The 15,124-nt window shown below is 39.9% G+C and overlaps 1 protein-coding gene across 2 annotated transcripts; it reads right to left on the reverse strand.

The window, feature by feature from the left end:
* Window positions 1-4,596: 4,596 nt before the first annotated feature.
* On the reverse strand, window positions 4,597-11,515 carry LOC100286725 (immunoglobulin (CD79A) binding protein 1). 2 transcript variants are annotated; one of them, XM_014196598.2, is made up of 6 exons: window positions 11,169-11,515; window positions 10,523-10,825; window positions 10,078-10,273; window positions 9,903-9,979; window positions 7,064-7,173; window positions 4,597-6,919 (listed from the first exon to the last, which is right to left on the reverse strand). In XM_014196598.2, the coding sequence occupies exons 1-6, from the start codon at window positions 11,189-11,191 to the stop codon at window positions 6,771-6,773; spliced, it is 858 nt and encodes a 285-aa protein (XP_014052073.1). In that variant the 5' UTR covers window positions 11,192-11,515; the 3' UTR covers window positions 4,597-6,770.
* Between the last annotated feature and the right edge of the window lie 3,609 nt (window positions 11,516-15,124).

Raw genomic sequence — 15,124 nt, forward strand, 5'->3', positions numbered from 1 at the left:
AGGCCAGTTTAATTGCTTCTTTAATCAGAACAACAGTTTTTAGCTGTGCTAACATAATTGCAAAATGGTTTTCTAATGATCAATTAGCCTTTTAAAATTATAAACTTGGATTAGCTAACACAACGTGCCATTGGAACACAGGAGTGATGGTTGCTGATAATGGGCCTTTGTAAGCCTATGTAGATATTCCATAAAAAATCTGCCATTTCCAGCTACAATAGTCATTTACAACATTAACAATGTCTACACTGTATTTCTGATCAATTTGATGTTATTTTAATGGACAAAAAATGTGCTTTTCTTTCAAGAACAAGGACATTTTTAAGTGACCCCAAACTTTTGAACGGTAGTGTACATATACATACATACACATACATACATAAATACACATATAAATATATACATATACACCTACATATACATACATATACATACATATCTTTTTTTTTAAATATTGGCGCAAACTAGTGAACAACAACGCTTAGCCCTGTATTTCCAGCTTATACATACTATATACATTTTATGGACACAGTCTATTTTACAATAGTTTTATTTTGCTTGTTTTTAACTCTTGTCCTTCCTCTACCTTCAACCTCTCCGATATATTTATGATGTCCATCCGGTTTGATTTCTATTTGCCATACCTTTCAAACATTTCTCTTCAAAAAAGTTCTTAACCTATATTTTATTTATCACAATTTTCTTTAACTAATTATGGTCTTTAATGCAGGGCCTTGCTTTTACCCCCTTCCACTTTTGCGGTAATACTACAGTTAGTTAGTTGGTTGTAATTTTGGGTAGAGCAGATATTTCCACATGTTATAGTTAGCTGCATGTATGACATAAATCCACCAGTCGTATTTATGATATCATTTAGGAAGATTATACCTTTTATAAACAATTTTTCAATTAGTAAATTTCAGTTTAACCACAATATTTGTTATATTGTTCTGTCTTTTCTGGTGGATTAAATTGCAACCAACTTTCTATGGCTTGTTTTAAAAATAGCGATATTTGGGAGATGATTTCCTTTTCAAATAACTGAAAGTGAGAGGTTGTAATCTGAATAAAGGGAAAAATGCCTTTCTTGAACATAGGGTGAGACATTCTTACTAATTTGCTAGAGAACCAGTTCGGATTTAAGTATGGCTTTTGTACGACTAGTGAGAGGTCTAATGCTTTAATATTTAATCATTTCTGCCCTCCGAATTCATATTCATTATATAAATTGGCCCGTTTAATTTTGTCTGGTTTGCCGTCCCAAATAAAATTGAATATTCTTTTCTAATATAATTTACAAAACTGTTCGCTAGGTGTAGGCAAGGGTATAAGCAAATAGGTCAACTGGGATATGACTAAAGAGGTAATCAGGGTGATTTTTCCACAAATAGAAAGGTATTTACATTTCCATGGTAGCAAGATCTTATCTAAATTTATTGGAGTGAGATCATTTATTTATTTTGGGATATGTATACCGAGTATATCCACATCACCATCAGACCATTCTATTGGTAAACTACATAGTAAAGTAAAAGTTGTATTTTTTTGTGATCCAATACGTAATATAATACTTTTCATAATTTGGTTGTAAAAATGAACTAGATCCTTTATGAGGCTGTGGAGGGATCCAAGTTGTGGATTTAAAAGAAAACATGAATCATCAGTGTACAATGACACCTTTTGTAACGGTCGTCATATAAAGGGGACCAAGGCGCAGCGTGTTGAGTGCTCATCTTTAAGTTTTAATGAAGACACTTAAACAAAGAAAACAAAACGACAGCCAACAGTTCTGTCAGGTTAACTAACAAACCAACTACCCACGAAAACAAAGGGAAAAACAGGCTGCCTAAGTATGGCTTCCAATCAGAGACAACGATAGACAGCTGCCTCTGATTGGAAACCATACCCGGCCAAAACATAGAAAAACAAAACATAGAATGCCCACCCACCGATCATACCCTGACCTAACTAAACAGAGAAAACACAGCTCTTCTAGGTCAGAGCGTGACAGTACCCCCCCCCGCCCAAAGGTGCAGACTCCCGGCCACAATCCTGAACCTATAGGGGAGGGTCCGGGTGGGCATCTATAATTGGCGGCGGCTCTGGTTCAGGGCGTAGCATCTCCACCGCCCGCTGATCCCCCCGCTTCTGTGTGTCCGGAGGAACCAGACCGTGGATCATCGCCGGAGGCTTTGAAACGCCAACCACCGCTGAAGACTCTGGGCTGAAGGCCGCCGCTGAAGACTCCGGGCTGCAGACTGCCATTGAAGACTCCGGGCTGTAGACCGCCGTTGAAGACTCCGGGCTGCAGACCGCCGTTGAAGACTCCGGACTGCAGACCGCCGTTGAAGACTCCGGGCTGCAGACCGCCGTTGAAGACTCTGGGCTGCAGACCGCCGTTGGAGGCTCCGGACTGAGGAGCGTCGCTAGAGGCTCCGGACTGAGGAGCGTCGCTGGAGGCACCGGACTGAGGAGCGTCGCTGGAGGCTCCAGACTGAGGAGCGTCGCCGGAGGCTCCGGACTGGAAAAGCGTGATACCTTTGTTTTTAAGCCCTGTATTTTTAATCCCTTGATATTATTGTTGGATCTGATTTTAATAGCTAACATTTCGATGGCCATAATAAATATATATGCCAATAGTGGACAACCTTGTTTTACTTCTCTTGACAATTCAAAACTTTCTGAGAAGTAGCCATTATTTACTATTTTACACCTAGGGTTACTATACATTATTTTAACCCATTTTATAAGAGATTCTCCAAAATATAAATGTTCCAGGCATTTATATATAAACTCCAGTCGTACTTTATCAAAAACCTTTTAAAAGTCAGCTATGAATAGCAGGCCTGGTTTCCAATATTTTTCAAAGTGTTCTATTGTTTCCAGTACTTGCCTTATATTATCTCCAATCTATCGTCCATATAAAAAACCTGTCTGATTAGAATAAATAATATCCAACATTACCTTTTTAATTCTATGCGCAATTCATTTTGCTAGAATTTTTGCATCACAACACAGAAGCGAAAGGGGCCTCCAATTTTCTAAATGGACTGGATCTTCATATTTCTCACTTGTATCCTGTTTCAGTAATAATGAAATCAGACCTTCTTGTTGAGTGTCTGATAATCTACATTTTACATAGGAGTGGTTAAAACATGCTAATAACGGTCCTCTGAGCATATCAAAAAAGATTTGGTATACCTCAACTGGTATGCCGTCCAGCCCTGGAGTATTCCTGGACTTAAATGCTTTAATTGCATCAAGAAGTTCCTCTGTAATTTCACCTTCACATGAGTCTTTCTGTATGGCTGTTAATTTTATATTATTAATAGAAAAAAATCCACACAATTAACTTCAGTTAGAGGAGGCTGAAACCCCTTTTTAGCATTGCTTTTCTTTAGTGTGCTTTTTAGTCTTTCAGTTTTTATTGTTATTCATTTGTTTTTTATCCTCTTATGTTTGTTGTGTAGTAAATATTTCAGTTTTTATTGTCTTTGTTTTTTATTTGTTTTTTTCCTGTTAATTGAATTGCGTTGCAGTAATGTCTGAAATGTGCGATATAAATAAAGCTTGATTTCATTTTACTTCTCTTTTTCCTGCTCTTGTCCACATTCTGATTGTGCCCACATTTTGTAAAATATGTCTACACATGGCATTCAAATGTCTCTGTCAACTGTTTCCACATTGTGCCCACATTTCCTTGCCCCTCCCTTTACGCAAATTATTTGACAGATATTCTTTCAAAATAATATTTATTTATTTTAAGACACATATTGATCCATAAGTCTATGGTGCCACCTTTCAAATATTGATTTCAATGGTTTCACTGTCCAGTTCCGTCTATCAATCAATCAATCAATCAATCAATCAATCAATCAATCAAATGTATTTATAAAGCCCTTTTTACATCAGCAGTTGTGCTTATACAAAAACCCAGCCTAAAACCCCAAAGAGACAGCAATGCAGATATAGAAGAACAGTGGAAAAACTACCTAGAAATGCAGGAACCTAGGAAGAAACCTAGAGAGGAGCCAGGCTCTGAGGGGTAGCCAGTCCTCTTCTGGCTGTGCTCGGTGGAGATTACAGGAGTACATGGGCATTAAGGTCAAACCGTTGTTCAAACTTTCATAGATGACCAGCAGGGTCAAATAATAATCACAGAGGGTAATCACAGAGGGTGCAACCTCAGGAGTAAACATCAGTTGGCTTTTCATAGTTGAGCATTCAGAGGTAGAGACAGGTGGTGCAGGAGAGAGTGAGTCTACACTTGCAAGATATCCAGACATAATGTGTGTCCGACTACCTCCGAAGGTGGTCAGGAGGATCTGATCACAATCAGACCATAATGCGTCTTTTACTAATCTACACCTATCTGGAAATGTGGGCACAATCAGAAGGTGGGAAATATCAGAAAAAATAATTCATGTTAGAACAAGGTATAAATGGGGCTACTGCCTGAGGTTAAATATCACCGCACATCAAGAGACATGAAGCTAGAACTAGGTGGCCCAGAATTGAGGTGGTGTACTGGGTATGATTTCACTTTAGCACAGCTGTCCAATGGGTAGCAAATAAAGGAAACTTTTAGCGAGCATGTGCAATACATTGATTTAATTGGCTTCAAAACGGATATACATTTTGAGATCTCAATTGATGCTTTTACCAAATGACACATATCAAGTTACATGGGAGCAATATTAGTCATGTTCAATACATATGATTCTGATTCATACACATTTTGTGGATGTGAATATCAGTGTGCCAATAACAATTTGCTTGACCATAGTAGCTTATCATATTTATTCTGGACTGTATACATATTTTTTATACGAAACAATGAGAAAAGTACAAAACATTCAAATAATTTGTTGTTACAATGGGAACCATGCAGGTTTTGCACACAGAATTCCTGCTATTCTGAAAAAAATAGACCAACCACTAGTCATTATCAACTCTGACAAAGGAATCCACCAAGTCTGTCAAAATCAGTGCCTGTTCAAACTGTACATGTGTAAGAGGTGGGAATGAAATCAAATGAGTCAGCCATACATTTTGAGAAAAGAGAAAATTGGCTGTCACAAGGCAGTTATTTTACAAAAAAAAGTATTCAGCAAAACAAGATGAAAAGGGAGTGGCTCTCTGTAATTAAGTGCATCACACCTGCATTACAAAACCATTATTCAGTGTTACAATGGACATCAATCAGAGGAAATGTTCATATTGTACATACTCAATACGTACTCTGACAGTGAAGCAAACCATTTTAAACGTGGCGCTATACTCCAGTATTTTAGATTTAAGAATGTTTCATATTAGGCGACAGTACAGAATGCCAGCAGTGAGGGTCTGTTGTACAATTAAAAAATGAAATAATGTATCTAGTCCCCCATTTGAAAAAGTCATAACTATTTGGACAAATTCACTTAGTGTATTAAACTAGTCAAAAGTTTAGTATTTGGTCCCATATTCCTCACACAATGGCTACATTAAGCTACTACAATCTTGGATGCATTTGCGGTTTTGCCCAATAGGAACTGAATGGTGAATTCAGGGACCGGGACCGAATTGTGCCATTTTGGAGTCACTTTTATTTTTATTGTAAGACTAGATCTTTCTGAATACTTCGACATTCATGTGCATACCATGATTATGGATAATCATAAATGAATCATGAATAATGAGTGAGGTTACAAAGATTAAAAAATGCTAACCTCCCGTTATGGTAATGGTGAGAGGTTAGCATATTTGTTGTAGCCTCTGATCAGCATTTCACTTATTATTCATGATTTTTCTTAATTATGGCATTATCAGGATTAATTTAGAAATGTTCAGAAACATTATCTGTATACCTAGAAAGAAAATTACACCAGTCAGTTATTGGGCAAAACATAAGCCACAACACAACCAAAACAAACTGCACAACACTGACAAAAATGTACTTACTATGTCTGAGATACGTGGTTGTCCCATCAAAAGATGAATGCACTAAGTCGCTCCGGATAAGTGTCTGCTAAATGACTAGAATGTAAAAATGGGCCCAAATACTCAACTTTTGAATACACTAAGTGAATCTGTCAAAATACTTTGACTTCAAATTAATTTCTAAACGGTAAGACAGCTATGAAAACACCCTCAAAACAAAAGGTGACATTCTGTACTGTCACCTGATCAGAAAAAAAAATATTCTCAAAACCAAAATGCTGGAGTATAGAGCCACATTTTAGGAAACTGTATAAGCACACAAGCTACCTTTTCCATCACTAAACACATTAAGTGTGGATGACAATATACAATAGCAGTTTTTTGGAACTGTAGATTGTTACCACCACCTCCTTTTCAAAAAAGGCTCTTTAAGTACTGTTGGATACTCAGGAAATATGAATCCGCTTGGGAACAGCTGTTAAACAATTGATCATCAAATTCACTTTACTAATCTTCTCAAGCATACCACTGCACCATCTCGACAGACTACGCCTTGGTGGAAATACTTGGTTGTGTATTCGTATGGAACCTGCAGATAATATTAATGGCTGCCAATAAATCATTTTCCTCTGATACAGCCACAATTAAAGCCGTGACTTGCAGCAACAGAATAAAAAGAGACCATAAACAGACACTTAAACAGTTTCAGTCTGGGATTGTATAAACCTCCCTTTCTTCAAGACCATGTTTCCATACACACCAGCAACATTTTTTATTCATTACAGAGGGACAGAGAGTAGATGAACACTGCAGACCAGGCATGGCACTGTTGCTTTGTGTGATGGTTGTCAGCCCATGTTTTTACGGTTCCCATAGCCTCTCCGATGCGTATCCTTCCAGTTGTCCCAGTCTCTAGCTTTCTGCAAGGCCTCCTCATCATCATTTTCAACCCGCTTCTCTTTCTCTTCTTGTTCTCGCTCTTCTGCATCAAAGTCCTCTGAAAGGGAGACAAATTGCATTTGGTGAATGAGACAGGGTGGATATAAAACATGGTTGATGAACATTTGAGTTTTCCTGAAAACAATTGATGTACAGTTAACTGTAAATAGAACACTATTATAAACATCTCTGTTAACCCTACCAGCGCTGCGTGGGATCCCCTGGTCTGGCAAGGCATTTTTCTTCCTGTGCTGTTCATACCAGTCATCCACTGACATAGTAGGTAGGCTGGGATAGCCTGCCCCAAACACCCTGAGATGAAAAATTACACATTAAAAAGGGATATTTTCTTTTTTAGCATGTTAGACCTAATTTTCCACTTACTTTTAAAGTTGAAGCATCATCCAGACAGTTGTTTTGGTTAAAGTTCCATTCCTGAGATTTCTTTGGCTGGCTTAGTTGCATGCATGAGCCATATAGTGGCAGTGGTCGGACACACACAGCAAAAATAGAAACGTCCCCTTTTCAGGACCCTGTCTTTCAAAGATATTTCGTAAAAATCCAAATAACTTCACAGACCTTCATAGTAAAGGGTTTAAACACTGTTTCCCCATGCTTGTTCAATAAACAATTAATGAACATGCATGTGTGGAACGGTCGTTAAGACACTAACAGCTTACAGACGGTAGGCAATTAAGGTCACAGTTATGAAAACCTAGGACACTAAAGAGGCCTTTCTACTGACTCTGAAAAACACCAAAAGAAAGATGCCCAGGGTCCCTGCTCATCTGCGTGAACGTGCCTTAGGCATGTTGCAAGGAGGCATGAGGACTGCAGATGTAGCCAGGGAAATAAATTGCAATGTCCGTACTGTGAGACGCCTAAGACAGCGCTACAGGGAGACAGGAGGGACAGCTGATTGTCCTCGCAATGGCAGACCACATGTAACAACACCTGCACAGGATCGGTATATCCGAACATCACACCTGCGGGACAGGTACAGGATGGCAACAACAACTGCTCGAGTTACACCAGGAATGCACAATCCCTCCATCAGTGCTCAGACTGTCCACAATAGGCTGGACTGAGGGCTTGTAGGCCTGTTGTAAGGCAGATCCTCACCAGACATCACCGGCAACAACGTCGCCTATGGGCACAATCGCTGGACCAGACAGGACTGGCAAAAAGTGCTCTTCACTGACGAGTCGCGGTTTTGTCTCACCAGGGGTGATGGTCGGATTCGCGTTTATCATCGAAGGAATGAGCGTTACCCTGAGGCCTATACTCCAGTGCGGGATCGATTTGGAGGTGGAGGGTTCGTCATTGTGTGGGGCAGTGTGTCACAGCATCATCGGACTGAGCTTGTTGTCATTGAAGGCAATCTCAACGCTGTGCGTTACAGGGAAGACATCCTCCTCCCTCATGTGGTACCCTTCCTGCAGGCGCATCCTGACATGACCCTCCAGCATGACAATGCCACCAGCCATACTGCTCGTTCTGTGCGTGATTTCCTACAAGACAGGAATGTCAGTGTTCTGCCATGGCCAGCGAAGAGCCCGGATCTCAATCCCATTGAGCACGTCTGGGACCTGTTGGATCGGAGGGTGAGGGCTAGGGCCATTCCCCCCAGAAATGTCCGGGAACTTGCAGGTGCCATGGAGGAAGAGTGGGGTTAACATCTCACAGCAAGAACGGGCAAATCTGGTGCAGTCCATGAGGAGGAGATGCACTGCAGTTCTTAATGCAGCTGGTGGCCACACCAGATACTGACTGTTACTTTTGATTTGGATCATTATTACATTTCTGTTAGTCACATGTCTGTGGAACTAGTTCAGTTTGTCTCTCAGTTGTTGAATCTTGTTATGTTCATAAAAATATTTACACATGTTAAGTTTGCTGAAAATAAACGCAGTTGACAGTTTCTTTTTTTGCTGAGTTTATATGTATATAGACACACACACACACACACACACACGTGTGTGTATGTGTATATATACACACATACATAACCGTTCAAAAGTTTGGGGTCACTTAGAAATGATTGTTTTTGAAAGAAAAGCATATTTTTTTGTCCATTAAAATAACAAATTGATCAGAAATACAGTGTAGACATTGTTAATGTTGTAAATGACTATTGTAGCTGGAAATGGCTGATTTTGTATGGAATATCTACATAGGCGTACAGAGGCCCATTATCAGAAACCATCACTCCTGTGTTCCAATGGGACGTTGTGTTAGCTAATCCAAGTTTATCCTTTTAAAAGGATAATTAATCATTAGAAAACCCTTTTGCAATTATGTTAGCACAGCTGAAAACTGTCATGCTGATTAAAGAAGCAATAAAACTTTAGACTAGTTGAGTATCTGGAGCATCAGCGTTTGTGGGTTCGATTACAGGCTCAAAATGGCCAGAAACAAAGACCTTTCTTCTGAAACTCATCAGTCTATTCTTGTTCTGAGAAATGACGGCTATTCCATGCGAGAAATTGCCAAGAAACTGAAGATCTCGTACAACGCTGTGTACTACTCCCTTCACAGAACAGCGCAAACTGTCTCTAACCAGAATAGAAAGAGGAGTAGAAGACCCTGGTGCACAACTGAGCAAGAGGACAAGTACATTAAATTGTCTAGTTTGAGAAACAAACGCCTCACACGTCCTTAACTGGTAGCTTCATTAAATAGCCAGTCTGAGATATGGAGTTTTGACTACTACATGATTCCATATGTGTTATTTCATAGTTTTGTTGTCTTCACTATTATTCTACAATGTAGAAAACAGTACAAATAAAGAAAAACCCTTGAATGAGTAGGTGTGTCCAAACTTTTGACTGGTACTGTATGTATGCATGCATGCATGCACACACACATAAAATTAAATCCCTTTAATTATACATTAATCAACTATTTACTTCATGTGATATTTTAAGCAAGTAGCTATGTACTGTTGACAAGGGAGTTTGGACAGAGTACTTATTTTGTGAGCAGGAAAACAGCAATTAGCAGAAGGAGAAAATAAATGATAAGTTTGAGCAGGTGCCTACCGGGCCTGAACAGCATCTTTGGTGAGAATGAAGGGTTTCATGGGAGGCCTTTTAGAGTGTAATGGCTCTGCCGAACTCTGCACATGGAAAAGATACAGCGTATAAGAAAACCATACTCTTTCAAATGAGACATTGGTGAATGAATGGCATTAGTTACATCTTCAAATCCAGGTACCTGTTTTAGAACATCCATCCTGGTCAAAATCTCCATTTCCTGGTCAATGCTCTCTATCTCCTCCAGGGATACAGCAATCCATTTCCTCACATTGAGGAGGTAAAAGTTTCGGACTATCTCGTCGTCTGCCTGCCCACTGTCCACGGCTGCCTTGATCTCTGATAGCTTGGCCTCTGTGTCCTTCCTCTGTTTGTATCTGCAGAGTATAATACATAAGTTATCAGAACAATTTGGGTGCAGATTAATTGCAATTACGAAATGAATAAGACAGATCTTTAATTTGTTAAATAGGTGAGGGACATAACATATTTTAAGAGGTGCGTGACAGGTACTAGACCTTCAAGCATAGGTAGGTTGGCTTAAATTTGACTTGTGCAGTGCTCAATCAAAACAATGATTATTCTGATTGTTAAAATTGTAATTAAAATGCAGATGTTTAATATACCTTTCTATCTTTGCCGCTCTAACTGTTGCCATCGCAATTAAGTCTGGAGGTTTGGGGGGCCCATTTGCAGATTCTTCTTCTGGTATGTCAGCAGAGTTTTCAATGGTTTTGGGTAGTTCAAACTTTGATATGTTATACTCCTTACATCTTTTCAAGAAGTCCAAAAAGTAACATCTAGCTATCTGAACGTGGTCTAGTCGTTTTGCCAGGTTCACTTGCTTCATAGTTAGAGCCCCCAGGAAGGCAGGCAACATCAGATACTTCAGATCTGTGGTTGCTACCTCCTCCAAATCCTCATTTCGGCTGAAAAACAAACAAACAAGATTAACTTAACTTCTAACTATACATTAGAACTAGCTTATGATGTGGAGAAACATTGCGAACTGTTGAGCCTTCTACTGACGTTCCACCTTCTCATTCAGGAAACTAATTTGTACGGACACTTTCCTGATACACACATTTGAAAGCACTGGACATGCATCATCCCCTTCATTGCATGGCCTTACATTAGCTTAGGCTAGCTTGCTACTGGAGCTAGGTTGTTAGCTTATTTACGACAGCCTAGTAAAGTAACTAGCTAGCTAAACTGTCAAACAACTTCACGGTGGAATCTGTTTGTTATCTAGCCGTCTTTACAATTTGATACCTGTGAATCTGGCTAGTCGTCATTGCTAGAGAAGCAGTCTGTGTAGTTTGGTAGCTGCTACCTAACGTTAGGTAGCGCTAACGACGTCAGTAACGTCACCTGAACAAGTCGAGTTGGGCCACCATTCGCGTTGCCACTTCAAGTTGCGTTATCCCACGCTTGATTTTAACCTGGATATGAGTGGCTGCGATGGGATCATTTGTGGTGTCCACTTCCTCATATAGTTTCCATCCTCTATCTAATAAATCAGATAGTTTAAGCGGTTCTTCTGACTGCATTAATGACATGCTAGTGCTTTCTGCGTCTGCCATTTTTTTTTTTACAACGTTTTCGATGTAATGACTACTATCGGCTTCCGTATTCATTCTACGCTCGCTTTATTTATGAGCGTAGAAGTTTACTGTGTTTTCAATGGCTATTTTGACAAATGTCCTCCTGATACCCAGCAATGCATGTGTGTCCTCTAATGGACATAATTCGTTTTTGGTCCGTATTTCTAAGGCCACACGTGCAGTGGCGATTTTAGCATGTAGCAACGCCACTACACAACACATAATACATGAATTGCACTATAATGGTGACAAACGGTGCCCACATACTGTTAGGACCTAAATTAAGCTGTCCCAACAGCAGAGCTTTCTTTTCAGCACCATGGAGTGAATCCAGGCTATCAGCGGAGCCTTAATTGTCTGGCAGCGAAAAAGTTAATTCAGCCTCATTTACTGCCTTTAAAAAAAAAAAAAACATAGCTGACTTGCTTGAACAAATGTTGTTCTTACTGACGATTGAGATGTAGAAACTATGGCATAAGGGAATGATGAGCGGCTAAGAGGCAATCCATAATTTCGATTAAGACATTAATGAGTGAGCTAAGACAGACGTAGTCAATATAACTATTTCTTCAGCACTTTTTAAAAATGTACAGAGACAGAATTCAAAACATGGGCCATTCTTACAGTATTCTCCCTGTACACCAAGTCAGAACCGTAGGATAAATAAAGGTGGCCTATAATTAGACAATGAAAGCTCTTACAATATTTGATAATGACATTTCTCTAAAGCAGGCTATAGACTACACGTGCACCACCAAGTCAGAACAGTAGGCTAAGTTATGAGGAGGAAAGGGACCAAATGATTTGGGTGAGGCACATGGGCTACTAACAGCTTACTACACAATATACACTTAGTATAACTTTCTTAGCTACAGTATACATGTCTCCCTGGCATATTACATAATTTATGCAGCAGCATACAAGACATTTTTGGACTCACTGTTGTGCTTTGCTCACTTGAACAGGAAGGTAGCTCGGTGGTCCTTCTCGTGGGCAAATTTTGTCATTAAACTTTGTCATCAAAGTCTGGTATTCTCTGGATTTATGGTACTTTCAAGACAACTGATAACTTGGGGAAAAAAGAAGGGACCTTAAATAGACAGGTGTGTGCTTTCCCAAATCATGTTTAATCAATGTAATTTACCAAGGTGGACTCCAATCAAGTTGTAGAAACATTTCAAAGATGATCAATGGAAACCGGATGTCCCTGAGCACAATTTCGAGGCTCATAGCAAAGGGTCTGAATACTTATGTAAAAAAGGTATTTCTGTTTTATATATATATATATATATATATATATATATATATATACATTTGCAAAAATGTCTAAAAACCTGTTTTTGCTTTGTCATTATGGGTTATGGTGTGTAGATTTATGAAGAAATGTTTTTATTTAATACATTTTAGAATAAGGCTGTAACGTAACAAAATGTGGAAAAAGTCAAGTGGTCTGAATACTTTCCGAAAGCACTATGCTGTATAAAAATTATGAGACAGTGAATGAATGTATTGATCATGCATTTAAAGTTGATTTATTAACTTATAATACATTGAGCACACAACCTGATTGGATATAATAATAAGCACCAGACCTAGAAATACCACAAGATGCTTTGACATAATCCACTTCAAAAACAGTCTGCCTTTTCAAACTCTGTACCTATCTGCCTATCGTCAGGCAATTTTGTCTTACTTGGGGAATATGGCCTAATAATAGATAGACTAAATGTAAGTGTTGGCTATTGTTAGGGGCCAGACGGATTACCAGGACGTGTACTCAGAGCATGCGCGGACCAACTGGCAAGTGTCTTCACTGACATTTTCAACCTCTCCCTGACCGAGACTGTAATGCCTACATGTTTCAAGCAGACCACCATTGTCCCTGTGCCCGAGAAAGCAGGTAACCTGCCTAAATGACTACCGCCCCATAGCACTCACATCGATAGCCATGAAGTGCTTTGAAAGGCTGGTCATGGCTCACATCAACACCATCATCCTGGAAACCCTAGACCTACTCCAATTCACATACCGCCCCAACAGATCCACAGATGACGCAATCTCAATCGCACTCCACACTGCCCTTTCCCGCTTGGACAAAAGGAACACCTATGTGAAAATGCTGTTCATTGATTACAGCTCAGTGTTCAACACCATAGTGCCCACAAAGCTCATCACTAAGCTAAGGACCCTGGGACTAAACACCTCCCTCTGCAACTGGATCCTGGACTTCCTGATGGGCCAAAGGGTAGGCAACAACACATCTACCACGCTGATCCTCAACATGGAGGCCCCTCAGGGGTGCGTGCTAAGTCCCATCCTGTACTCCCTGTTCACCCAAGACTGCGTGGCCAAGCACGACTCCAACACCATCATTAAGTTTTCTGACGACGCAACAGTAGTAGGCCTGATCACAGACAATGAAGAGACAGCCTATAGGGAGGTCAGAGACCTGGCAGTGTGGTGCCAGGACGAAAACCTCTCCCTCAACGTGAGCAAGACAGAGGAGCTGATCATGGACTACAGGAAAAAGAGGGCCGAACACACCCCCATTCACATCGATGGGGCTGTAGTGGAGCAGGTCGAGAGTTTCAAGTTCCTTGGTGTCCACATCTCCAACGAACTATCATGGTCCAAACACACCAAGACAGTCGCGAAGAGGGCACGACAACACCTTTTCCCCCTCAGGAGACTGAAAAGATTTGGCATGGGTCCCCAGATCCTCAAAAAGTTATACAGCTGCACCATCGAGAGCCTCCTGACCGGTTGCATCACAGCCTGGTATGGCAACTGCTCGGCATCCGACCGTAAATTATCCGGGTGGCCATTCATCAAATGGCCACCCGGATAATTTACATTGACCCCACTCCTCTGTTTTTACACTGCTGCTACTCGTTATTTATTATCTATTGTATGCATACTCACTTTACCCTAACTATATGTACAAATTACCTTGACTACCCTGTACCCCCGTACATTGACTCGGTACCGGTACCCCCTGTATATAGCCTTGTTATTGTTATTTTATTGTGTTACTTTTTATTTTATTTTTTACTTTAGTTTATTTAGTAAATATTTTCTTAAACTCTATTTCTTGAACTGCATTGTTGGTTTAGGTGCTTATAAGTAAGCATTTCATGGTAAGGTCTACTACACCTGTTGTATTTGGCGCATGTGACAAATAAAATTTGATTTGATCAACCCCACTTTTCAAACAAACATCAAAATGTTTTTTCCATTTCTGCCACCTGGGAGGTTATAAGAGGCTCACTATAAACAAGGCTCTACAAGTGCAATTAATCTACTGGTTCCCTGGCCTATGTTTTACTCTGGGACAGTGGTCCTCTGGAAGTCCCATGGAGATGAATTGTGATTTTTTTTTAACCAGTCTATGAAAAACTAGTAAGTCATTTGAAACAGTATAATGGAATAGTGCCTAGTGAAGTCCATTGCAGCAAACGTGCAACATGTCCCTCTCAATGCATCCCCCTCCCCATAGAGTAGGCAGAGCTAATTAGGCAGTAAGTCTACCCTTTCCACCGTACTGCAGTCTATACAATTCTATAAAAATTTTATCAAAGATTGCACACTGTTGAGTTTTTTTCTGCAATTAGCTCCTCAACACGG

Source organism: Salmo salar, chromosome ssa04 (assembly GCF_905237065.1).
Source record: "Salmo salar chromosome ssa04, Ssal_v3.1, whole genome shotgun sequence".
NCBI lineage: Eukaryota > Metazoa > Chordata > Actinopteri > Salmoniformes > Salmonidae > Salmo > Salmo salar.

What these genes read in the sequence shown, in the direction of transcription:
- LOC100286725 (XM_014196598.2), bottom strand. Translation starts at nt 11,191, where the DNA reads ATGACGACTAGCCAGATTCACAG. An exon ending in ACGACTAGCCAGATTCACAG is followed by an intron (nt 10,826 to 11,168) that starts GTATCAAATTGT and finishes TTTGTTTTTCAG; the next exon opens with CCGAAATGAGGATTTGGAGG. An exon ending in AAAGATGCTGTTCAGGCCCG is followed by an intron (nt 7,174 to 9,902) that starts GTAGGCACCTGC and finishes TTTTCATCTCAG; the next exon opens with GGTGTTTGGGGCAGGCTATC.